Source organism: Brienomyrus brachyistius, chromosome 14, assembly GCF_023856365.1.
Source record: "Brienomyrus brachyistius isolate T26 chromosome 14, BBRACH_0.4, whole genome shotgun sequence".
NCBI lineage: Eukaryota > Metazoa > Chordata > Actinopteri > Osteoglossiformes > Mormyridae > Brienomyrus > Brienomyrus brachyistius.
In genome coordinates this window covers 11297708-11323408 of record NC_064546.1, presented here as the reverse complement: position 1 = coordinate 11323408, position 25701 = coordinate 11297708, and the positions used below count along the sequence as shown (strand labels likewise).

Sequence of the window (25701 nt, the reverse complement as noted above, 5' to 3'; positions counted from 1 at the left end):
CACACTGGCAGCCATGATTGTTTTGTCTGGTGGCTCAGGGGTGCCGGACAGAAGGGTGGGGCCAAGGATGGCAGCAGGGCTGTTTAATTCTCTCAGCAAGCACTTTCCCAGCACAGAGAGCGCTGGCCAATGTGACCATGGACAAATGCCAGTGTGACCTTGCCGTGGTGCAGGGTCGCTTGCCTTAAAATTCCCATAATGCACCTCACCCGTTTTACCACAGGGCTGACCCTAATAAAACATTTAGCCAATCTTTCTTTCAGTGACACAATTAGTCTTCAGCTAAGAAGAAGGTGCTACACTGATACTCATGGACTGGATTAACACCTTTGCTATAGCAGATGGGAAACTAAAAATACAATTTGCAATGATAGTTGAAAACAGTTATGGATGTATTTTGTTTCTGTTAAGTTCGTTGAATAAGTCTTTTTTTTTCATTTCAGATTATTTCAGCACCATGGAAAGCTCCATTATTTTGCATGTGTATAAAATCATACCTCTTTCTTTTTCTTCACTGTAAACACACAGACGAGCAAATCTGTAAACTGTTTTCTACGTTAATTATGTGCTGTTTATCCATATGCCCCGATGGGGCAGAACTTCAATCACATAAAGGGCCCTTGAATCAGAGGGCAGGGGGCTGGCCCAGCTGCTCCTGCTCGCCGTGCCTGGAGTGGTTACACGCTCTCGGCCTTGATGAAGATTCGCAGCCTAATGGACCCACTCCTCCAGACCCTCACAGGAAGCACACAGCAGTTCATCTAACCAGCCGCTGAATCCAAGGGCAAATAATTGTCTTTTCTTTTACTCTCGAATCAGGAAGTGCCTCTTCACCCTCAAGAGGAAGAGGAGGAACACAACTATAAACATTAGGGGTCTAAATGCCTCAAAAGGATGCAGCAGCTTACAGTGATGGTATGTGATTTATCCCGAGAAAGTGCCTTCGCACTGATTTACACATTACTGATTACCGCTCTTAAAAACGCTGAGAAAAAGGCATTCGCTCACAATACATCGCTGCATTTACGGCACAAGTGCACACCTCCCTCCTAAGTGCAACAGGCAGGCTTCTCTCTCGGCTGTTAACTTCACGTCTTCTGCCATTATTTACATCTGTTTAGGTAAAGAAGCATGTAAATTTGTCCAATGCCCCCACTTCACCTGTGCCATGCTACAGTTTGGGCTTCTGGGAATGTCATTGGGGCCAGGGGAGGACAAGATGGACGTCAGTCTGCGGCAGTGACTAGGACTGTCCTCCCAAAGGAATACTATGCCAAAATTGCCAAAAGGGTGTAGTGGAGAGCTTGATATTAAGACGGATACAGCTTAAAAATTTAAATGCGAAGGTTTATTTATTTATTTATTTGGGGGGGCACTAAAAAAAGCCAAACTAAATATGGGGGCCAGCACATGTCTCCCAGTCCTTACACCCCAGGTAAGATGCACCAACGACACACTGAAAGCCCATTTGGGCTGACCCTGCGATTTAAACAAGCTCCCCCCGACAGCTGTGCCATCCCATAACAAAAAGGCTCATTGCTGAGCGTCCCGTTTAAAATGGCCAGCCAAAGTACCTGTCCGCGATCCTGCTCCTTAAGCACAATTCTGCAGCGGTTCCGTGGCGTCCATGGTCCAGCGAGCAGCCATTACGGTTCAGCAGTCCTCACTGTGATCTTAATGATAAACTAACAGATTGTAAACAAGCAGCCAGCATCCCTGTCTCTTTCTCTCTCTCTCCCTCTTTTTTTTTCCCTGATATTTTTTAAACAATGTCCTTCATGTTAGAGTGGTTACAGGCGGCAGAAGGACATCATTAGAGCAGTGGTTAAACTGTAATTTACACCATTAGGAAGGCAGGAGCAATTTTTATTGCCTAGTAAATTTCAGCGCTGAAATATTTGGACCATATGGCTCAATTTGTGTAATAACCTTAATTTCTTGCACCCTTCAGGTCCTCCTGCTTCTGCGGCGCTCTGACAGGGCCCTGGTTCTGCGGGAAAAGGCAAACTGTCTATAGCGCGAGAGTTGAGATTAATAAGGTGTCACGTCCTGTTTCGGTGAAGGCGTTGGAACGGCGTCCAGATGGTATCTCGGCAAATGACTGTCAGGGGTCCTGATCTAATCAATAGGATGTATTAATACATCTCCCAGCGCTGACTCCTCGCTGGGCCGCTGCGCAACATCTGGAAAGATCAGCCGGGGGAGGGGGGGGGGGGTTTTAAAAAAAAAAAAAAAAAGAGAAAAACACCAGCACTCGCAGAGCTCAGTTCCTCATAGAATCAAACTGAGCCCGATTAATTTTGTATGTAGGCCTGGTAAGCGCTAGGTAATGAAGAGGAGAGGGGTGGCAGGCGTGGTGCTGGAGCTCCGTACCCTCATTCAGTCCAATCGGCACGACACCCCCATTAATCACGAGGGCTGGCACGGACTGCGGCTCCCAGCCCGGCCAGGGATCAATAGCTGGCCAGAACGAGGCCCAGGTCGAGACGGGCTGGGCCGGGCCCGGCAGCGCGGTGGGCCGCACCGACCGCCGTGTTACCCAACATTACTGATGAGCGTGGCTGAATGTCATGCCATCTGCCATGGGGGGGCGGCTTCTATCTCAAAAGTGAGTCTCCAGCGGGGAAAAGCGGCGCCTCCTACTGTAAGACCCACAGCAAAAACCACCGATGATGATTATCTCAGATGAACAGGTGGGGGGTGGGGCGGCTGCTTCACCTTCATATGTACATCTCACACTAACACATCATTATTGTTACAGTTATATGAACATACCTTACAATACTGCATAGCCTTTTTACGGAATAATTTCTATTTGCACTACTTCGTCGTTGCTGTCGTGAACTCACAGGTCTATCAATCATCTGCACTTCAAGTGATGTGACAAAGCGGTTTGATGTACAGATAAACATATCATGGCTTTGTTTCTCTCTATACATTTCGGTAAAGGAATAATAATAAAATATATGAATAATAATAATATTGCGCATAGCAGGGGTGAAGACTGGATGACTGAAGCACCCAACCAAATACAGTACCCTGTGTTTTAGTACAGCTGAGCACTGGTTCAGTATTATGGTTCTCACCAACAGAGCGTGTAACTTTACTCTCCTGCCTCCCCCACTGCATCCCCTATCACAAAAGGAAAACGAAAAAATCAGTAGACTAGGGAGAATCAACCTGCAGTCATTCAACAGCTGGCCACAGCAAAATCAATAGCGATACAGCACAGAGTCAGTGCCCAGAATGATCCACTGGGATCGACGGGTTATGAATGTAGCCATGAGGAACTGCCCTAATAACCATCACTGCAATCTTGTCATGGGTAAATGTTAACTATGTCATGGACCAGCAGGGGAAAGCCAGAGGAAGCTAGAAGGTTCACTCTCGTACTCGTACAAGTATAATCTTTATACAACTTTCATTCCCCTGCATGGGATGTTCAAGATTATTCGTGCAAAGTATCTTTAGATTGAGATTAAAGTTTGTTTACTCCCTACAAATAATGCCCTTTTGCCTAGAGAAATTGCTAGTCTTTAAGCAAAAACATATTTGTTTAATTCGCCAGAAGGAAAAAAAAACAGCGTATTAATAATATATTAATAATTTTCTTGGATATATTTCCATTTTGTAAAATGGTCTATGATTGGTCAGATAGAACAAAAAGCCTGACTGCGATGATTTATTTTTCTATGTGAAAATGTTTTTATACAGATATCTGAGGGGTATTTGCAATTTACATGGAGACACACTTTTCATCATAACAAAACAAACCTCATTGGCCAAAATATAACAAAAACAAAAAAAAAACTGGCTTAAAATTCACAATGAGTTTTTAAAATGAAAAATTAGCACAAAAATAATAAAAGGAAAAAAATAATAAATCTGCCATAGATGTTATTGGGTCAGGGTTATAATTCAGATGGACCAGAGATGTAGGGAAAATGAATTACTGTCTGATTAACAGCAAAGCACGTGTTCTCATGCATTCTCTTCCAGCGCGACTTCTAGAGGTCAAGACTGTGAGAGGACTGCCAAGGGAAGCCAGCAGCAACTGTAAATTATTCCATAAGAAAGGAAGAGCTGATAAAAGACTGTCTGTGATGACGTTCATTAATTGCATCCCAAATAATTAATTTCTCTGTTGCTGTACATCCATCTCTGGCTCAGGGGGGGACAGCAGCGATTGCTCACTGGAACTTTCTCTCCGGTTTGCTTTGGCCCTCGAACACCCTACAGATCAGAAACTTATGATACCTGGTATGAGTAACATCTAACAAATGTTAGCTAACTTTTGTTAATGTATAATGTCAGCAAACAGGCTGTCGATGAGTAGCTTTTACATTCAGAGAATAATCCCGCAGCTGGATAAAGCAAACCTGGACAAGGGTAGCCACAGATTTCTTTGACTGAGAGCACAATAACTTTGAGTTCATTAAACTTTCTTTCAAAACACAAACACTGTTTTCCCGAATTTCAGCTGTATTAAATTACGTATTGAAAAACGGCAAAAAATGCCAAGTTCATCACAGATATTCCAATAAGTAGCCTGAGTGAACTTAATTGTAAGCAAAAGAAATATGTTAAATGCATCTGATGACAAAAGATAATCAGATTAAAATGTCATCAATTTCAGGTTTTAGCGAAGGTCAACAATATTTGCTGTTGAATTTTCTCATGTTATTTATTGGATGGGCTCCCAGCATTGTGCTGAATCTAGTGCTTAATGGAAGTATCTGTTAACACACCAAACTTTGCAATTATGACTGCTGGCTGTAGAAAAACTGTCAAAAAAACTGCGTGACCAAGAAAGACCTCAAAGATAAAGGGCAATTTTCTTAACAGTCCAGAACAGAAGCACAGCCGCCTACTTAATTACACAATCAGATCAGGCCGCTATGAACTGTATACATATGGCTGGTAGTTACAGAAAATAAAGACAGAAGTTTAAATACTGCAGTGTCACTTTTACGAACGTTTCCTGCTTATATTGCCTAAATTTACAACATATTACAATTAGAAAGAAAGATAATTGGAATGACGACACGGTGCAGGGACAATTCCAGGAATTGACTCTTGGGGGGGGGGGGGGGGGTGTCAGCCCCCTGTAGGGCTGCAACTTTCAATCTTAAGAAATATGGGATGCCATGTTTCTGGGCCCCCCATGATAAAAATTAGCTGAGCAGGGATGGTGCTGATGGGGGGGTCTCCAACTACAAAATTTGTATGAAATATGCACGAAAACACAGGGCAAATTGCTAAATGGATATATTAAAATACTTTTTCTGGGGGGCTGAGAGAATAAACTGGATGACTGAAACCCCCTTAAATATTGTCATATTGTCTTCTCAGGAGCCACACATCGCTCTTGACTCCGTGTGGGATCGTTTTATGTTGTAGTCGGGAATTATTCACTCCTGGGGGGCCTGACCCTGTAATTGCCTTTAACAATGAGAGAGTAAAGCAGAGACTGCGATTAATTAAACGGTGCCGAGTGTGAGGATGATATCCTACAGATACTGTAACCAAATGAGATTTAAACAGCACAGTAATAAGAAGCAAGCGGGGAAATAAGTTTAGCGAGGAAAGAAGCATCACCAGAGAGTTGCGTGCAGGTAAGGGCTACCTTCCCGCTCGAGTTTAGGTGAAGCCGGCTGATGAATGAGTGCGATCACAGTTTGGCACTTAAATATAAATGAGGCAGGTTAAAGGTCGCGATTTACATTGAGTATAAATTGTGGCTGACAAACTCAAAGGTCAGAGGAAAGTTATGGCCTGCCAGACAAGGAGAGGAGCATCGATATGGGGGAGCGGCACACTGGTGGGGGTCACCGGCGGGTGAACCCCGGCGTCACTGTCCCCTACCGCACCGGCTACATTACTACTACATTAACACTTCCTGTTATTTTACCCTACTTCCACATAACCTTAATATCTTTTGGCTTTTAGTAAGATGTTTAGCTGAATCAGATTTCCTGCAGAATATTTCATTAGAAGAGGTGATTTGCAATCCTTGATTGTTATATTAATCTGGGAAGTATTGAGGATACGATTTGGCAATTTAATTAGTTAATTTGGTCATACATTACTCTTCATAAACTGTCATATCTAACAAAATTCACAGAAGCAACAGTAACATTCTGTTGTTTCTACAGCCTTTTGGTTTAATCATATACAGTATTAGAGGTAATTTTTTGACCCCTTTACTTTCCATAAATAGTGAATTAGCTTAAATATTAACACCATCGTTTGTTTTTATAAAGGCATATTACACTATCTGACTGCTGCTGGAGCCCATGGGAGAACCATTCAATGTCCATCAGTGTAATTGCTCTGAAGTTCAAATGATTGCTCCATCAATGTTAATGGGCTTTGAACTTCAATAAACTGTTCGCCTGCCAATAATGTGCCCTCACTACTTGCTCTAATGCTATTTCCATTCTGTTTATTAGGTTACGTCGAGGCATGCGAGCGGTCAGATGTCCGGGGGAAGCGAATGAATCTGGCCGCACTGGACACCGATTTATGGGGGACTGTCGGCTTCTACAGAAGGCCTGTGATTGGCTGGTATGGGATGTTACTGCGCTGGGTCTACACCATAACTACCCTTTTGGGGACTAGCTTGGATAACGACTGCAATAAACATAGCAGGAGTGCAAATCATTCATTGCAGTAATGTGATATACTGAAGAATGTTCCCCAAAACATGCAGCAAACACAAAAAGTATGTCAGGTGGGCACCGCCGGTCATGTGACCAAGGTGTGATACGTAGGGGGTGATATGATTGGGAAGTCACACGGTCTAAGTGATGACTGTGCTCGTGTGTGTGTGCTTGGTTGATGCTGCTGAACATTTAACACTGTCACCACACGCCAGGTAGCTCGATGTGTGTGACCTAATTTCTACACTTTCTTTCTGGGCACTTCAAAAACTTCTTCACCCACAGTGCAGGTAACGCAGTGCTATGTGGGAAGGTTCGTACTGGCTGAGAAATGCCAGTCATATTACTTATCACAGCACTGAATGAGCAGCTTGGGGGACCGTGTGTGGCTCAGCGGCTTTGGGTGTTGTGCCTGTGTTCAGAAGGTCACCGGTTCAAATCCCATCGCGTGATTTCACTACAAGCAAGCCCCTTAACCCCCAATTTCATGAGGCACTGGCTGACCCAGGATTCTCTACCATACATTATTTTGGATAAAAGTGCTTGCAAAATAATAACTGTAGCTTGGTGAATTAGGGATCTGTGACCATGACCAGGAGGTTATGGGTTTGAAACCCGTCGCTGACAGAGCAATCATTACCACTGGGCTGACGAGCAAGGTATTTCACCCAAACTGCTCCAGGGACACTGGACATTGAATGAACCTTGTATCTGACTGTGTCGCTCACTGAGAGAAAGATGGGGTATGTGAAAAACCACGTGCATTCCTCACAGGAATAAATAGGGTACTGCTCTTCTTCTCAAGCACTGACTGACCTCGATGGGCAAACTTTAACTTGATCACCCTGAGATGCAGCAGTGCTAATTACGTTCCAGGGCATCAAAAGTTAGTCAGAGCTCTAGGACATGCTGAGTCCACATAGGCCTCCGTATTTAACGTAACCTCCGATGAAATAAGCCCACACGTCAACAAAGAAGCAGACACACATACGTGCAGCGCACCTGCTGACACCTCAGGAAGAGGGCCCCATCGCAGGATATGAAGCATGCCTCTCCGGCTGTATGATTCGCCTGAGCAGGCCGTCCTGCTTGCTGTAACTCCTCCATCACACTGATACTTTCTGACCGCTCGCGGACGCCTTCAGACGCACTGCAGAAAGAGAGCCTTTGGGGGGGCGTTCAGTGCCCTCCCCCCAAGGTGCACGGCGTCAGATTGTTTACCGAGCTGCCAGCTCGGATTTGAGGCCATATGACAGGTGCGGCGGCGGGAGGGTGGGGGTGGGGGGAGGGGTTGGAACTGGAGCCTCTGGTTGTGGGCCCTGAAGGGCCCGGCCCCAGGCGGTCTGCACGGCAGCCCGCGGGCCTGTCCCCAACGAACAGATGGCAGTGCCTCCGCAGGCACAGCCCAAACAAATGTGGCTCCCGCACGACGCCGAGACAGACCGACAGGGTCCCTCTGCAGCGCGAGGCACGCCTCTCCCTGTCCTTTTCGAGTGAGACGAGGCGAGTCTGTCACGGGAGCGACTTTGGGAAAACTGCATTACCGGAAGCGGCAGTGCGGGAAGCATCAATCCATAAGGTAGAAAATGAATTTAAGGAACTTTCTTTTTCTTTCGGTTTGCTCTCTTTGAAAATACTGCTTCTGACACCTAAATCCATCCCTATCAAAAGATTTTCGGAAGAGATGTTGTGGCTCAGCAGGTGAGCCCGTGATCAGAAGGTTGCTGGTTCCGACCCTGTCCTCGGCAGAATATACACATCTCCATTAGATGCTTGAGTAAGCTCCTTAACAGCCCCCTCCTAAAAAAGGGTCCAGGGGTGCCAGATAAATTGTATTTATGCATGTATGTCTCTAAGGAAGGCATGCTGGGAGATGCAAAAAAAAAAAAAAAAAAAACACGTGACTGTACTTGTGCAAGTGGCACCTAAAGCCGCAAGTCATCCTTTCATTTTTAAGTCTTACCGGCACAGTGAGAGCGGTCACAGAGGTGGCATTCAGCGTAGGGTCCTCTTGGTGTTTCTGGTAGAACACCCTGTATGCCGTGATGACGCCGTTCGGGAACCGGGGTGGAGTCCAGCTGAGCTGGACAGAGTAGGCGCCGGTGGGCCTGATGATGGGTGGGGTCACGCCTTCTGGCTCGGCTTCCATGGAGCGCACAGGGCTCCACCCACACTGGGTGGAACCTAGGGAATTGAAGGCTTTCAGGTGGTACTCATACTCGCTGAAGGGCCGCAGGATCTCAGAGGCATCTATGAACTGCAGAGGGCCCTCTGACCAGATGAAGACCAGCAGCTCTTCCTGTGTGCTGACAGGCCTCCTGGAGAGGTAATCAAGCGAATGATCATTAGAAAGGGCACACAGACTGTAAACCTGTCTGTTTCTAAACTTCTCTATTCAGCAGATGGTATGTATACAGCCCCACAATGGAAAACAAGCGAACGTCACAGACAATGAACTGAAAAAAAGGGTCTTTTGCTTTGGTTTTAGTGTGAATTTTGTAGTTACTATAATTCTCAAACAGTTTTCTTCAAAAACGAGCAAAATTGAACCAAGATATTTTGTCATGGGAACGTAAAACAGAACGTAAGAGACTCAGTTGAAATATGCACGCAGTGTTTTGCCTCTGTAGGCCAATATTTTGGACAGACTTTGGTAAAAAACCGCAGAAGTGATGACAAGCTTTCAGATACCCGCCTATACGACACACATAGTTTGATGTAAAATGATTTCAAGTACGGGCCGACTGTCTGCACACGGTCCCTGTTACCCTTCTCCTGCGCAGCGTACGGGCTGGCTGCCTGCACGCTCGGGTACGGCGAGCACACACAGGGAGAGGAGCAGCTGGTGGGTGATGGTGACATAACCCCCCCTGCCCAGACTCTGGCTAACGAGGGAGCATGTTGCAGGGGAGGCTAAGTGAGCATACATGAGCTGTGCAATCCGGCGTAGACCTCAGGGAAGGAGCACCTTCTCCTTGGGAATCAGGCAGCAAATGGTAGGAGAATCACACCCCTGGTCTTATTCAGGCCAAAGCGACTGCAGAGCTCAGACTGACACACAAACAGAGCACCCAATACTGTAAAAGCTCTCACATCTAATTCAAGTAACCAGCATAATTCTAAAACATCAAATTCAACAATTCATATTAACAAGTAATAACACTATTCTATTAAAAATGCAGACCAAACTAACAAAAAAGAACTAAGAAAAGCATTCTGCAGTACATTAGTTTCTACACATACCAATGATTGATTGTGTGGTACCAAAAAGTACACTATTTGTCAGTATGTGTGTATAAAAGGATTAAAGCTAGTGTAAAAAATTATGATTCAGTGTTTTTCAAGAGTAACATTCAACTGTTCAAAAACTTCCTTGGATACGAGAGTTTTTACTTTGCTGTGGTAAATGGAGAGATACTGAAATACTGGGGACTTTGCAACATCTGCTACGAGCTGCTGCTTCACCGCAAACGCCTATAGGATCTGACTCACGTCCTTGGTATTGCATGTTGCCGTATGGCTGCAGCACTCGTCCAGCCCGCCGCTGTGACTCGAAAGCTCGGCCACCTTTGGGAGAGGAGGTGTCAGGGTTCAGGAGAGAGGTGATGGACTCTGCAGTCCTGCAGCACCAGCTGCTCTACGGCTTCTCCCTGCACCTGCACCTCCACCTGACCTGTGGTCACGCCCACTCCGCCCCTCTCCTCGCAAGGATGGCAGCCCTGTCTTTCTGCGTACGTGAACCTCTGTGCAACCTCTTGCAGATATTTAGAGGCTCGGCAGGAGGGTTAGTGTCTCCATCTAGGCGGCTCAGTCTTCTCTCTTTATGCCAAGATATTTTGTTAAGGGGAAGGGCCCACTAAGAGTGACCATTCACACCACTGAATAAATCCACGTGCCCTGGCGTGTTCCTGGGCCGGGCTCCTCAAGACTGAAGCTGAGGGTCCAAGTGCAGGGATAGCAATTTATCCGCAAACCACAGAGCATTTTGCACTTTGCTCAAGGGGCCCAAAGGACACCTCACTATTCTGCCGAGAATGGGATTCAATCCAGTAACCATCTGATCACAGACACAGAGGCCACAGAGATCAGTGAACACGGATCTTGTGATCACAACCCGTTTCGAGTGTCTTGCTGAGATCTGAATGGTCCAAAAACAACAAAGGCTTGTTTAATGATCATTGTAAAACAGGTCCAAGAGACAGTGAAAGCACACGGGCGTTTTAAGATGGGGGGGGTGCAGATCCGAACGGGGGGGTGGGCTGCAGTAATGCGGGCGGACACGGTGCCTGGCGGAGGCGGGGCAGTCAAGGCTGCACCACACGGGCCAGCACCGTTAATTCCCCCGTATTACCACTGGCCTCCATGCTGCTGCAGGAAATGACATTGGGCCCCACCGATGTGGCTCCCGCCCACCTTCCCTTCCGGGGGGGTGGTCCTCTCTCTAATCCTGTCTGCATTAGAATAAAGATAAACAGGGGAGCAGCAGGGGCTGGCGGCCCCTCACACTGCGCGGCTAAACTAGCGCGTGTGGTGGTGATGGCGGCCTGCGAAGAACACTGCCTCGCCATTGGACGAGGCCGGACCTCCTTCACGGCGCCCAATCCAGCAAGCCAGGCTCACACTGTCAGGGCGAGACTTAAAGGTCCTCATGGAGAAGCCTCCGGCACCTTTCACAGGGCATTTATGCAGAAGCGAAAAGCTCCACGTCGTAGTTTTCACTTCACTTTCACATCTAACATTGAATGAGGCACATTACAACACGCGAGTTTCATTTAACATAGAGAGATAATATAAAATTTTGGTAAAATCACAGCTTACTGCTGCTGTATAATGACACAGGAACGATGTAGCGAGTTGCATTTGCTCTCTATAAGAACACTATTAAAAATGTTTAAAAATATTACTGAATAGTTTAAATGAAAACAGCATGTAATATTCAACAACAAACCTATGGACAACTGAGCACATGAATACCAAGGCTTGTTTTTACACTCACACCTCATTATATCACACCTCAAGATATGCTGCATGTTTTCCTTTATATCCACCTTGTGTGTGTGTGTTTGTCATTTATGTGAATTGCTACAGCAACACAAAAGTTACCCTTTCGGGCTAAAGAACTTTGAATCTGAATATATTGCATAAACATCCTCAAAAAGGTCTTCTGTGTAGCAAACTTAAAACCTGACCAACAGCATACTACACAATCACATAATTACAATTACTCCCCATACAGATACTTATCTGTGTTTATATTTACATTGGCTCAGGTTTTTCCCTTAGAAAACTGGCTTCTCATGATTATTTCACGGTTTATGATCTGGCCGTGCTCTTTGTTGTTGAATTCATGCTTTTCACTGTTTTTCATCAAATGCGGTAATCTTTGTGAACAGCTAATGCTTGCGAATGGCCCCAGAGCTGTCAAACAAAAATTACAATAAATCAAATAAATAAAGTGATCATGACAGAGATGAGCGTGAGAAATCTGCCAAGGCTTTCTATTTTCGACGCGCTTCCCCACGTATACTAACAACATCGGGAACGTACTGTGGTTTAACCACAGTGATCCTGCAAATACCACATTTGCAACCAATCTGTGGAAGGTAACGTCGACGTGTCCACAACACAGTGGACTTCCCGTTGCCCTGTGTAGATGCCGCTTTTGTCAAATGAGCACAATGAGGGCAGGAGAAAAAAAAATAAAAAACAGGAACGAAAGAAAGGATGCAGGTATGATTACATAAAGCGCCTCTTTTCTCATCATTATAATTAATTCCGTTTAATTCTTCTAATTCCCTTTTGCTGCCTATTTTTGTCCTGTATATTTGCATTTAAAGAAACACAGCACTTGTGCGTAGCGTTGTGTGCTTGTCATGAGCTTTGCGCTTTGCGGGTCCCAGGCAGCCGCGGTGGAAAGGGAGGCCCGGAGCCGGCCGTGAATAAAGAGCTTGGTGCCACGGAGGTGCCCTGGGGGAGGGGAGGGGGGTGCGAGTGGCGACGTGATCGTGTCACGTCTGTATAAGCTTTATTGCCTCTGAGCCGGCAGGCTGTTATGGCCTTCTCTTTCATATTACTCTTTATATCGTGCTTCAGTATGCCTGGAATAATCAAAGCCAACAGGCGCGCCTCTCCTCCCATTCACGCCTGCCGTCACGAGCTTTCCTCGCACTGGCCCTGTTCCTCCGCGACCCTCCCATATACCACAACTGCCTCTCCGGATACGCAGAAAGTGACTTTTGGAACTGACAGGAACATAAATGTTCCCCTGAATTAAATACTTATTGAATTCAACGTCATCTTTTCATTTGCTGATTGTGAGTCCTGGCTCCATGCCATTTTAATGCCATGGCTTCTATCCGTGCTGCTTCTTTCAGACACAAAGGCAGCGGCATTACTGGCCCGCCATCTGGCCAGTAGATGGCAGTATACTTTAAACTGGCCAATGTAAAAACGGGCTGGCGATCCAGATGCTGGGAAGATGAGCAATCGGTGGAGGGATTTACTGTATAGGCATTTTACCAGCTGCTTATCAACGCTTATTTCTGTATCAGTGGGATTGCCAGAGTGGGGCTTCCCAGGGGAGCCAATCAGAGCGCGAGACACCCGGCCCTCTAAATCTGGTGCCATGACATTAATGCTGTGAATCATGAGCAAACACCACTGCATATCTATACTGCATAAATTCACAGGAAATTGCTATTGTCTCCTCCCTGTATTGGGAACGCCTGCCTTTGTCTCTTGTCTCTTTTATTTTGGCTATAAATAAGTGGAATTTCTATGTGTGTGTCACACATTTGGAAACTCCAGTATACACTTTATTTGGTCGTTATTTTGTCTGCTTGACGATGTTTCCCCAACAGGGCCTGAGATAACGGTGCCACCCCACAGGCAGTGTCACATGACCGTGTCACATGACCGTGTCACATGGCCGTAACGAGCAGAAGCGTGCGATAACATCCCCCCTCCACCCCCACGTCCCATAGACCTGGATAGCAGCTAGCTTATTCAGCAGAGATACAGAACTCTCTGCCTGCCTTGGGCTACCCATGTTTCACCGTCTGTTTGGGAGGAGAAGACGCTGCCCACCCCCGACTCTGGGGCTACAGAGAAGGACGCACAGTTTCTTACAGGATATTAATAGCCAGAGAAGAAGTAATCCAATTATTCATAATCTGTGCTGTCAGCAAAGAGGGGAAAAGACTAAGGCAGCGGCTACTTTCAGTAAAGAAACAGGGTAGCCATGAGGTGAGATGCATTTTATCCATTTTACCGGTGTATGTAGTAAGTGTTAATGACGCCGTTGGGCTTGTGTGGAGGGCGCCAGTGCACCTCGATGACAGTGGGACCCGTAGCTGTCACCACAGGGGGGTCCAAGTCCTCCGGCGGAGCTTCGGATGTCCGAAAGTGGGCCTTGTCTCCCACGCCGCACCCACCTGAAGCAAGCAAAAACACAGAAAGTCAGGAAAGCCACACATTTCTACAGCAAAGAGGGCCCCTGCGCTGTTCTGGTTTTCGGCCCAAACTTGCTCCCCCTACCTTCCTGACAGGCCTGCACTCGGACTTCATAGTCTGTGAACGGCTCGAGACCCTCCAGCTCCAGAGCTTGGCCTCGCCCTGCAGCTCGGATCAGCGCCCGCTCGCTGCTCGGGTTCAGCAGGATGTTATACTCCAGAGGCAGGCTGTCGCTGAAAATCTCTGTGAGGGAAGGAGCCCAGAAATCCAGAAAATGACAGAAAAGCAGGCAGACGACAAGAGCTTGGGGTAATGAGGGTTGGTCCTGCGGTTACCGGCAAAAGGACGAACGGCGACCCCGAAGATGCTTCGGTACATGAATTATCCAAATAAACACTGTCAGCTGGCTTCTGTTAGCAGAGTTTTCATTCTCTTCATATCAAGAATCACCCTTAAAAACAGGTCGTGCAGATTCAAGTGTTTGCATCACCAAGGAAACAGGATAGTCCAGCTGTTCCACAGCGGACGAGCCCCTAATTGCGGTCATACCAAGTGGGGCCCCCCTCCAGCGCCCACCGTGTGGGCTTCCTCCCCGCCTGATTAGAGAGCCCTCCGTGAGCCGGACCTGGCCCGGGAAGGGGCCTGGCAGTGAAGCTCCGTTCCCTAACCGCGAATGGCACCGTCGTCATTTAGCAGCGCGCACTTACACGCGGCGTGCTGACAAGCTGCCACGGCGCATTTCCAACTGCGGCGTGCGGCGACGGGCCCCCGCGTCGTTAATATTCCCATCACTGGCGTGTTTCATAATTTACAACAACTGCAGGCTGATAGGTTATTTAACATTTATGAAGGCGAGATGTATTCAGAATGGACTGATTATCTTTACAAATGAAAAAGTTAAATTATTCAACTTCCTTCATTGCTTCTCCCCGAGCAGATGTAGTCTTTTGGCGCGACACGAACCCAGCGCGGATCTCGCGGCGCTTTGATCACCGCGCTCTGCCAGGGAAGTTCAATCGCGCGCGTCCTTAACTTCTATTATTTACAACTAATCACTGACTTTGGAGTTTTATGCTTTCAACTGGAAGACGACTCTAATCAGGGATAATGGTACGAAAGGGGTGGAAAGGAACACTCCTTCAGGTCTCATCCATCACCGGGGGGGAGTCGGCACACTTGCCAGCAAATCTGGCAACCTGGCCTAAGAGGGTGTTTGTGATTCTGGCTTAATTTTGTAGGGTTTCAAAAAACACTGGCACTCAGGATCGTGGACGCAGAAGTCTGTGCTGTGATCTCTCACCCAAGGGAACGGGGATGTACAATACACTCAGACAGTCTGAGGCAGACAAAGAAAATGATTCTTAAATTATCTTCAGATTGGCGTAAATCTCTGACATTATGTCTGTCAAAGTGTGTCAGCATAGCCATTTCACAATCTTTCCTGAAATCTCCGCAGTAACTATCCAGTATGTACTTTTTGATTCAACCACCATGTATGGCTAATTAATACCTTATTAACTTTTTAAACTAATGAATTTAAGTGATGAGGTGGTGAAATTTAGGAAATAAATAGAATGGCTGGGGTGCCCCTGAGGAGAGGTTTGGGAACTGAAGTGGCGTTCATCTAGCCATCCAACCCGACATCAGTAACTTTTTGGAGAGCAGAAGTTCTTGTTAATTCTACTGTTCCTCTTAATTTGCATATGCTCTAATATTAAATTGTGCTTATTATTCTGAGCAGACATATACGTACTACCCAAACAAATAACTTTAAACATTTGACTGCCTAAAACTTTTGTGCAGTACTGCAACTCTAGACTGTCATTTCTGTGAATCTGAATTCACTCATCAGGTTCCCACCTTTGTGAAAGGCAAAGCACAATGAGTAAGGCATCATCCGTGTGATTCAGACTGCCACAAATCTGTGCATTCACCATGCTTAAAATAAATAATAACAATTATAATAATGATAATGATAATATGCAGATGCAGCTTAGGGGAGCACCAGTCGCATGAGGATTTGAACAGGCCACCTCCAGGCTATGAGAATATTTCTGCTTTCTCCCCACGTATCGGACCAGTCCACGGACCACGGGGAAGACCTGTTTGTTTGTGTGTCACATCTAAATGTGGGGCTGTCAGGCCGGATTCCCACACGGTCATTTGGGAACAGTGTGGCTAACCCTTCATAATAAAAAAAACAGGAAAAAAAAAATGACTGACAAATGGATACAGACAAGTCTGAAATGTAGAAAAACAAGAGAGAGGTACGGTGACATCATCGGGTGACTGCGAACAGACCAGTGCAGGTTTAGCTAACATTCATTATTTATTGGGTCCAGAACAAGGAGAGTCCTGAAGGACAGGGTGCTACATACAGGTAAGGGCAGAAAAAAGGGAATCCTCTCAGCAAAAGGAGGGGAGTACACAGGGGGGTGGGGCCACAGGGCGCAGAAAGCTGATTGGTCCCCAGAGTGCTCCTTGCTCTGTAACTCACTGTAACCAAACATATTATTGGCTAATGATATGGTTGGCCCCTCTGTGTGAATTATGGCCCCTCTTATGCCCCTAGAGCTGAAAAAACAGTACAGTCGCCCCTCCCCAGAAGTTTTCTGGTTGGCTACCTTGTCTCCAGGAGAAGCAGGCCGACGTGAACCTCCCCCCAAGATGGGCAGGGAACAGTGCAGTGGGTGGGGTGGGGGTAGAGGCAGCTACGAGAGGCTAATACGCCTTTTTGCGTCGAGCCTGGATTTCCAATCACATCCGTTTCAGCCAGCGCTAACGTTAGCGATGCGGCCGCCCACGTCGCCGATGCTAATTGATTCTCCTGCCCGATTCGCGCCCGCCACGCCGTGATGCATGGATGTGGCGGCCATGTCCAGCTCCCATTAAATTACCCACAGTGGCGCTCGTAAATTACTCGCTCGGTGCTGCTTTCCGGCCAAACGGGGAATAAATCACCCCAGGCTGATTGCTAAATAGAGAGTCTGCTTAGTGCATTAGGTATAAACATTACCTGGGGGTGTCCAGGCGACATAGACGGAGCGGGGGCCCCTAATGGTGACATTATATGGCGCCGGGATCTTCTCTGGGGGCGAAGCAGGGGTGTGAATGACATACATGTTGCTGAGGTTGCTTCCTCCCTCAGTGCTGGCCTCCAGTTCGTATGAATACCTGCGACGGGGTTAACAAGTGAAATCAAACTTCAGCACATTATTTAGCCCAGTTGATTGCTTTAAGATACAGAACAACTCATAAACTTTGTTCTAAATTACACTTGTGTTGTGCGACATTACATCAAACCGGTTACAGCTGAAATTCACAAGCGTACAGAAACATCGACTTACAAATAAAAGGCAAGGGACAGTTATGGATCTATAATGCCAGACGAGCACGTGCCGTCGTTCACATTGTCGTTCAATGTCGTTCACATTGCTGTTAAGAGTCGCACAGGCCTTTCAGCAGACCCAGTGCTGCCCGCAAGCTACACCTCTGTTGCAGCTGGCGACAAAAGCAGCTGCACTGAAGCAAAAGCACGACTCTGCGACAGACGAGATGTCAGGCGTCACCACTGGCATGACAAGTGACAAACTGGGGACCAATAAGACTACTACTACAAACAACTTTAAGTCAGTTTAGACAGACTTGCCTTTAATAGCATTTAAATGAATGTCATGAATGCATTTTTGATGAATTAAAGCTGGATATCTAATGACTGCCGCAAACTTATTTGACTTTTTAATGGCTGTCCAACTGCTGAGCAAAATTCTACATTAGCAGCATGAGTGGCCTGCACTTAACGGTAATCGGCTTCTATTTTTGCCGGTAAATATCCATGAATACCAACGCATTATCTGCCGCTGCCACGCATTTAACCCAGCCTGTTACGCAACTGTGGCAGGTTCTCCTTTTGTACCATAATATATTAACAAGACAGACATGTCACTCCGCGGGATTTACGCACTGTGTGTATTATAAACGCATCAAAGTCGGGTGACGAGAGCGGCATTTCTGATGCGACACACACACACACACACACACCCGCGGAGGTATGCGCGGCACAAAGTGCCCCAGACCGATCTAAGATTTAAGTAAAACACACAAATGTTCAATATCAAAGCAGGCACTACATCAGGGGCACTTCCCCGGAGAATAAAGGTTAATATTTCAGTCATCAGAAGGACTTTATACAGAGGTGAGCTAAGTGACAGCTAATCAACATTGTCATAAATAATCAATGAGGATCGGCGTAAGCGAGCGGTTTGCCTCCACCATGTCGGTATATGGGGGGCGGGTAATGAGGCGGAGGACTGCCTTTGTTATTCCCCGTACAAAGCCAAATGGGTGCGAGGAAGGTGGCAGAGCAGAGCCCGGAAGGAAATTGTTTTGCAGGTGAACTGGAATTACGGCAAATTAGACGTCGAATGCCCACCTGCCCCCCACCAGGTTTCTAGAGATGTGGTACAAATAAAATGGGGGAAGAGTGGTTAGTGAAGGACTTGGGAAGCGGATGGTACTGGGCGACAATGCTGCCGGTGTCTGCAGCGCCCCCTGGAGGAGGGGAGCTGCTGGGGTTTTGCTGGCCTGCTAACTGTTACTGTTGTCACCCCTCTGCCCATCTCACATTCATAACCTCACAGCTTTTTATGCGACCTTACAGCCTTTCATTTGCATCAGGAATCCATTGCATACCATTGGCTCATCAGTCCATGTGTGCCCCACTGATTTTCCAAAGTGATCATGGACCAAACAGAGAACTTCACCTGGAACTGTTTATTTGTTAGTTATTACTACCACTTCTACTACTATTACTATTATTATTTCTATTAATACTACTATTACTACTACAAAGTTTAAACTAGTTGGTTCCCCAAACAAATCAATGCTGTAGATGATAGATCCTTATTTAGATCCTATTTTTGCATTTAAAGAAACAACTTCATGGATAGAAAGGTATTAGTGCGTCAGCCAGCATGAAAATTAAGCCCAAAATAAACTTAATACTGGGATTATTTGTAATACACATACATAAATTAACGCAATCAATTAATGCTGCGTAATCATTATTGACAAGATACACTCATTTGTTTCCCAAGTCACTGTGAGTCCTGCAGGTTCCCCTCCAGTCCGCCTTGCCTTTGTCCAGTCATACCCTACATTCTCCTCATATACATCCTCTGACTGGCCATCAGCTGTGCTGACTGCACTCACAGGGCAAAAACGCGCCTCCTGCCCTTTGTCCATGGGGTGATTTAAGGCGCCTCTCCCTGCTGCCTCCAAGTCGAGGCCACCTGCCTCTACTCTCTCAATCCTAAAGGATGAAATCAGCTTCTCAACTCCAAAACCCTCCAAGCCCTTCATTAAGAAATGAAGACAAATCATTTTAAACCGCACCTTGGACTCCCTGATTCTGGAACACTCCTGTAATTCCAAAACACCACCACTGATCTTTAACTGATGTCTCTGTGCATCATGTAGCCTGAGTAAATTCCTTATCGTAAAATTCCCACTGTATTATCAAAGCACCGTCTCAGAAAATTGTTTTCATACCATAGACATTAAGCACCGATTAACTGCTCTACAAAACCAGGCCGACATTAAAAAGTTAAGTAAATATTTAAGACACTGTGTCATAAAATACATAATTTTCATTTATAATGTAAAGTTTTACTAAATTCCCAAAACTCACTAAGCCCCCAGACATTTTCTCAGAAATATACCCCACAGACTAATTTTGGAAATGTGCGCTTCTGTTTTACAAGTTGAATCACTTATGCTGCGAATAAGGTAAGAAATAAACTAAATAACTTCACAAAATAAACTAAATCCATGCGCATCCTCCCTCTGAGGGTCTGCATTATAATCTTCCTCTCTCTTGTTCCCAAAAAGCTTATCTTTAGAGTGGGTATTCAGCATTTGTTTCAGGATTCCACACACACTTTCTGCAATAAAGAATTCCCAGACTCTGGGGGCACCTGGAGGGCAGGAGGTGTCGAGGGGTCACTGGCTGTGAACAGGAAAACGCACCGTCAGTGATTGATTTTGAACAACGTCGAGAAAATGTTGAGATAAATCACAAAATGAGCACATGCTGTAGAGAAACCCGTCACCGTCTACGGATCACTCACGGGTAAAATGACTTCTGTCAACAAGGATGATTTTACAAGATGACTGCTCATGATACAATCTGATAGCTGAAATAGACAGAATCAAAAAAAATAATCACACGTCCTAATAACCCAAGTCTGTTAGTGACATATTTACTAAGAGAAGAATAAGCTCATATCACAAACATAAATATTTCATGGTGAGCAAGGCTTTCGGTGGCAAATTAACAAAAACTAATTATGTATATCAAATACACCATATTTTTCAAGAGGAAAAAAAATCGAGGGGATTCCTGGTTGTATGTCGCAAAGTATGAAGTATGACACAATTAGCCATTAAAATTCTGCAGTACATCTCAGATCCGCTACCTTTGATATTTTAATGCACATTTGATATTTTGCCGATGTTACCAGCCTCCACCAAAAAGCACTACTTTTGGCAAAATGGCTTATGGAATAATTATTAAATCTCAGTAATGTACACAAAGCAGCCATATGCGGTCAACAGATTGCACAGGACGCAACTCAGCGGACATATATGGTGGAAATGTCCAATCATGCTTGACGAGGGCCAAAGGGAATGCTGGTATTTTTTTTTTAAATCCCAGCACTCAGCTGATTAATTAAAGTCATTGTCCAGACAGGAAATAACATCACCTGGCTTTTGTGGGTAAAAATCAGCTGCTGACTGGAAAGCAGCCCAATACCCAAATTGCTCACACCTGCAAAAATCAGGTGACGTTATTTCCTGGCCAAATGATACTTTTAATTAAACAATCCAGTACTGAGACAATGAGGCAGAAAAAAAAAACTACTCACAGATACGGCAGCCTTTGCAGCTCGCCGTCAGACAGCCCTGATATATGGCGACAAGTAGAAACGTCCTACTTGGTGGGCGGGGCCACACATGACATCACTCAAGGACACGCCCTTTTCTGGCCAACACGCATAATGTTCTTGGAAATTGAATTGCATACAGACCATAATTTAAAGATTGATTCCCGCTTGGGCCTTAATATCTGCTCTGCAGTTGGATTAAATCAGCCTGTGAGCATCAGTGAGGGTTTCCTCCAGTCAAAACATCCTTTAAAGCACGCGCAGGATTAGCTATCATCAATAATCAAACAGTAATAGCTCGTTAAAGATGGATGACAGGCAGGACCTGCTGCCGGGCTGGAGGCCGGCGTCTGTGTAGCTGCGACTCCCGCCGTCGCCGGAGAAGATTTGCGCTCCATCCCTCAGCAGCCGATACCAAAACACCCAACCATTGGGCTCCTGAGGCTCGCTCCAGTGTAGCTCCACCGCAGAGGAATTCAGTACCAAGTGATGGGGTCGGGCCCACACTCCTGAAGGGAAAGGACAGGGTGGCCATGCAGGCGGAGAGAAAGGGAACCGAGGTGGGGGGGGGGGGGGGGGGCACACATCACATCACAAACAGGGAAGGAGAGACCAGGGTCACACTGTCAGATAGAATAGAGTGGAGCATTTGTCAGTTCAGCAACTTTATTAATCTGCTATGATGAAAAAGGAAATAGGCACAATACAACAGGGCTTATAATAATTTTATAATAATGTGAAATACAATTATCAAATTAAAACCATGATTCAAACATGTAATTTGTGCCATCATACACAACTACTGGATATATTTACATATTCTTTTAAAACATATTATTGTCAAATAAATCGGAAATTCTACTTTTTTTTAAATAGTGCACAAAATATGCAAGTGATTTTCTTTTGTTTTTACTACTAAATTATGAAAAAAGCCTTCCAAATTCTTTCAAATACTAAGATTTCTAAGTAGGTAAAATCCACATCATTATTGAAAAATCTTATGAAAATATTGTTAAATCCACAAATGACTCTGTGTTACCTGCCCTGTATGAATATTTTTTATAAAATTATAAATCATCCAAATGTAGGTATCTGTGTTCATAATTTCTGAAGGGAAATAAGTAATGAGAGTCTTAAATAATGTGCCTAAGAAAATGTGCGATGCTTGGTCAATAAGCTCTGAATATGCACAGTGTGTCACGTTTCCTATGCGCTCGTTCAAGATCCATAAGGAAAGAAACAGGGAAAAATAACGTGACTGCGATTAAAAAAAAAACAACAAAAAGAAAAGCCACCTTAAAAGTAAAACAATTTTGCTGTTAATTGCAGCGGGATAATGACACTGCACAACGTACCTGGCATTCATTTGACCTGAAGCACGAATAGGACAGCATACCTGCCGGGGCGTCTTGCAGCGTTCGGCCCGTAGATGGCTGACTTGCTCCGCAGCCGGCTGCCGTGCAGGCGAGCAGCACAAAGCTGTAGTTGGTGTGGGCCCGCAGACCTGCGGGAAGGACACAGGCGGCATGCGTTACGTCCTGCGAGCGGCACAAAGCTGTAGCTGGCGTGGGCCCGCAGACCTGCGGGAAAGCCACAGGCCGCATGCGTTACGTCCGGCGAGCTGCAGGGAGGTGCTGGGGCTGCAGCCACCTGACCTCACGTCACCTCGCCTCAGCAGGTCTACTTCAGGGTCACAAGCAAGCTTTGGACCCTCAGCACCTGCCTGCTCAACCAAGAGCGGACACAGCAAGAGAAGTAAAGACTATCAGGGAATTATTGTATTATTTTGTGTGTGTAATTAAGTAACTGCTGCATGTTCTCATTTTCTTCAATGGCATGCTGAAATATTAAAAATACAAATATTGTATAATGACCAGAAGCATCTACAAACGCACATTTGAAACCAAATAAATGAAACAAAGTACAATAATCTAAAAATAAATGTGCTTATATTTCAAAAATATTAAGAAAAATGATCAAACGGAAAATAAAATACAAGAAAAAATTTCCTGATGAAATTTTTTTTAAACACAAATCAAAGTAAAATGCATTTAACCATTATTATTATTATTATTAACAGGTATTAATTCTCTGTACATTGTAAAAAATAGCTTGTGCACTGACTAGAATAAATCTAATAATTAATAATTCTTTCAAATGTATCAATGCATTTAAATATGTACAGACATATATGGTGTAGTATTGCTACAGGATTATGAGCAACAACCGAGAAAAAAAAGGGAAAGTTTGATCATCTACCTGCCTCCAGCATGGCATCTTGGGGTAAAAAAAATGAAAAGCTGAAGTGTCAGAGCACACAGTGAGCTCATGCCACCAAGAGTGGGGTGTGTTGCTCACTTTGGTATGCTTTACAACTCCCTGCATTTAACCCAAACACAGATCAATGTCCTCAGAATGGTGATCTGTGTTTGGGTTAAGTGTAGCACTTCTATTAAGGATGCTAAGTGCGGAGACAGAGACAGATTATTGCATAAAAGTGCCACTTCGCAAATAGCCGAGCCCAACTGCCTCTCTTCAGGTGTTTATTGTAGGGTTTTAAATTATGCTAATACAGGCCGAGCTGGCGAAAACTCAAGCGCTCTGATTATATTTATAGAACTGAATATCCCCCTGCAAGAAACGGAAGATTCCTTTTGTTCCCCTTTGCAAATATGTAAATTCAATTCAAGCATTATGGACTGAAAATGTTTGACAGACCGAGTAAATAATTAAAGAAATTAATTTTGAAATCGAATTTTCCAAAGGACAACAGTGACAGAAAACACCTGCATAAGGAAACACAAATGCACAAGTGACCCGCAGAATGCCATCAGAATGTAAAGTTACTCTCATGGGGGGGGGGGGGGGGGGGGGGGGGGCGATTGTTGAATATTTCCCACACTGGGAGCAAACATTTATAAATGGGGACTAAATTATTATTAGCTATTTCCAAGAATGTCATGTGAATAACAGTACATTTAAAAAAAAACCCAGCCATAATCCTTAAAAAAACCATATAATTCATTTCTGATTTTGTAACTGTATAACACCACGTGAGATTCCAGGTAAACAGCGACAGGCGTATTATGAGGTCCCATTATTCAGCAGGCCTTGCTCAGATGCCGTTCAAAACATGTCCCTCCCCTGAGCTCTCCCCTCTCTCAGTGCGTGCCCGCAAGGATACTGAAGGGGGCACTCTTAGTCTGTTTAAGAATCAGCCACTAAAGTTAAAACAAACGAACAGGTAAAATAAATAAACAAACAAACAAACAAACAAACAAACAAATAAAACCCAAAATGGGGATCAAAACAATTAAAAGCGAGAGAAAAAAAGAAACTTGAATAATTTTTGCGTTCCCTACTTTCGGTGCACAGCCTATGACATTTGTGGCACTGCACTAACGACGTGGAGCGGAAACGATCTCCGCGACTGTCATCCGAATCGCTCCGTACAGGAATGTGGAAGTGTTGGGCAATAAATGATATAAAAAAGATCTTTTATTGACAAGCTGCCATTGACGGTTTGCATTAGAGAATATGAGAGGATGATGGCTGCAGGCCCCAGCTCCCCAGTGGTATCGGACGGAGACAGCTGCAGAGGCTTCAGTTTACTTACAGCATTGATAACACTTCTAAATAATTAAGTGCGGACTTCCTGTCTACAATTACTTAATGCCTTTTTTTTTTTGTCTGGAGAGGATTATGAAGCAATTTGTGGGTCCCGCGTTCAGAGGCTGCCCCGGATACATTTTATGGCATTGGGTTTCCTCGACTCGCACATCGCTTAGAATAAGGTACGGCTCTGCTGGATCTCCTTCCACAGGCCGCATTTCTGAGCGCAGAGAGGTCCTCAGTCCGCCTCGCAGCCAAGTCAATTTCTGTACAATCAGGGCCCGTTAGCAAATATCCATCCATTTTTATTCTTCAGCAAAAACGACCCACTAAACAAAGCATAAACAGAAAAAACGGAATCAGTGGAATTAAACGCATCGTGGATTCTTTAGCTTCTATGCTTCACTGTAATTTGGGGCCATTATACAGTGAACTAAAAGCCAGAAGAATGAAAGGTCTCGTCACTCTGACATTCTAAGTGTATTTAGATCAATGTTTTCCATTTGTGAATGTATTTGGTTTTCGCAAATACAGACCGCGATCGATTCAGATTTTTAAAGGAACTTTATCATATAATATTTATCAGAATGGAAAAATGGGAAAAGGGATGTAAACGAAACTGCTGGTGGAAGCAGCGTCATTTATAGTTGGCTTCTTTACTTCTGCACGGCCCCACCAGCAAAGATTAGAAAATCCTAAAATAAATGCAGAAAAAAGAGAAAGCAAAGCTGTGCCCAGTGACGACACGAAGGGAGCCCTGGAGCCTCCGGCCCAGCCTCACTGAAGCTGGGCAGCTCGCAGGCACCCGGCGGTCATCTAAGGGTGTGTGAAATCGCACTGCCTTCACATGGGAGCGCGCTCTTGGTCAGCGTGTTCTAAATATAAACACCCACGGTGCCATCTCAGTCTAGGTCAAGGTCGGTCATTATGAGCGCAGAAGTGTCTGCACGGCTAAACCGAAAAACAAACGAGCGTTTCGATAAGAGGACGCTGTCCTCCGTCATGGGGCCTTGGAAGGGTACCGATCCTCA

The 25701-nt window shown here is 45.3% G+C and overlaps 1 protein-coding gene across 12 annotated transcripts in view; it reads right to left on the bottom strand.

Moving 5' to 3' along the window:
* Positions 1–25701, bottom strand: part of ush2a (Usher syndrome 2A (autosomal recessive, mild)) — a 190504-nt gene that overhangs the window by 20352 nt on the left and 144451 nt on the right. For all 12 annotated transcript variants that reach the window (XR_007382187.1, XR_007382186.1, XM_048974032.1 and 9 more), the window contains 6 exons: positions 22455–22562; positions 21384–21567; positions 17131–17288; positions 14199–14357; positions 13933–14095; positions 8626–8980 (listed from right to left, as the gene is read on the bottom strand). Coding sequence is in view for 10 of the 12 variants with exons in the window: in XM_048974032.1 (XP_048829989.1) it covers positions 8626–8980; positions 13933–14095; positions 14199–14357; positions 17131–17288; positions 21384–21567; positions 22455–22562 (1127 nt within the window). In the remaining 2 variants the exon portion in view is untranslated. The remainder of the gene's footprint in view (positions 1–8625; positions 8981–13932; positions 14096–14198; positions 14358–17130; positions 17289–21383; positions 21568–22454; positions 22563–25701) is intronic.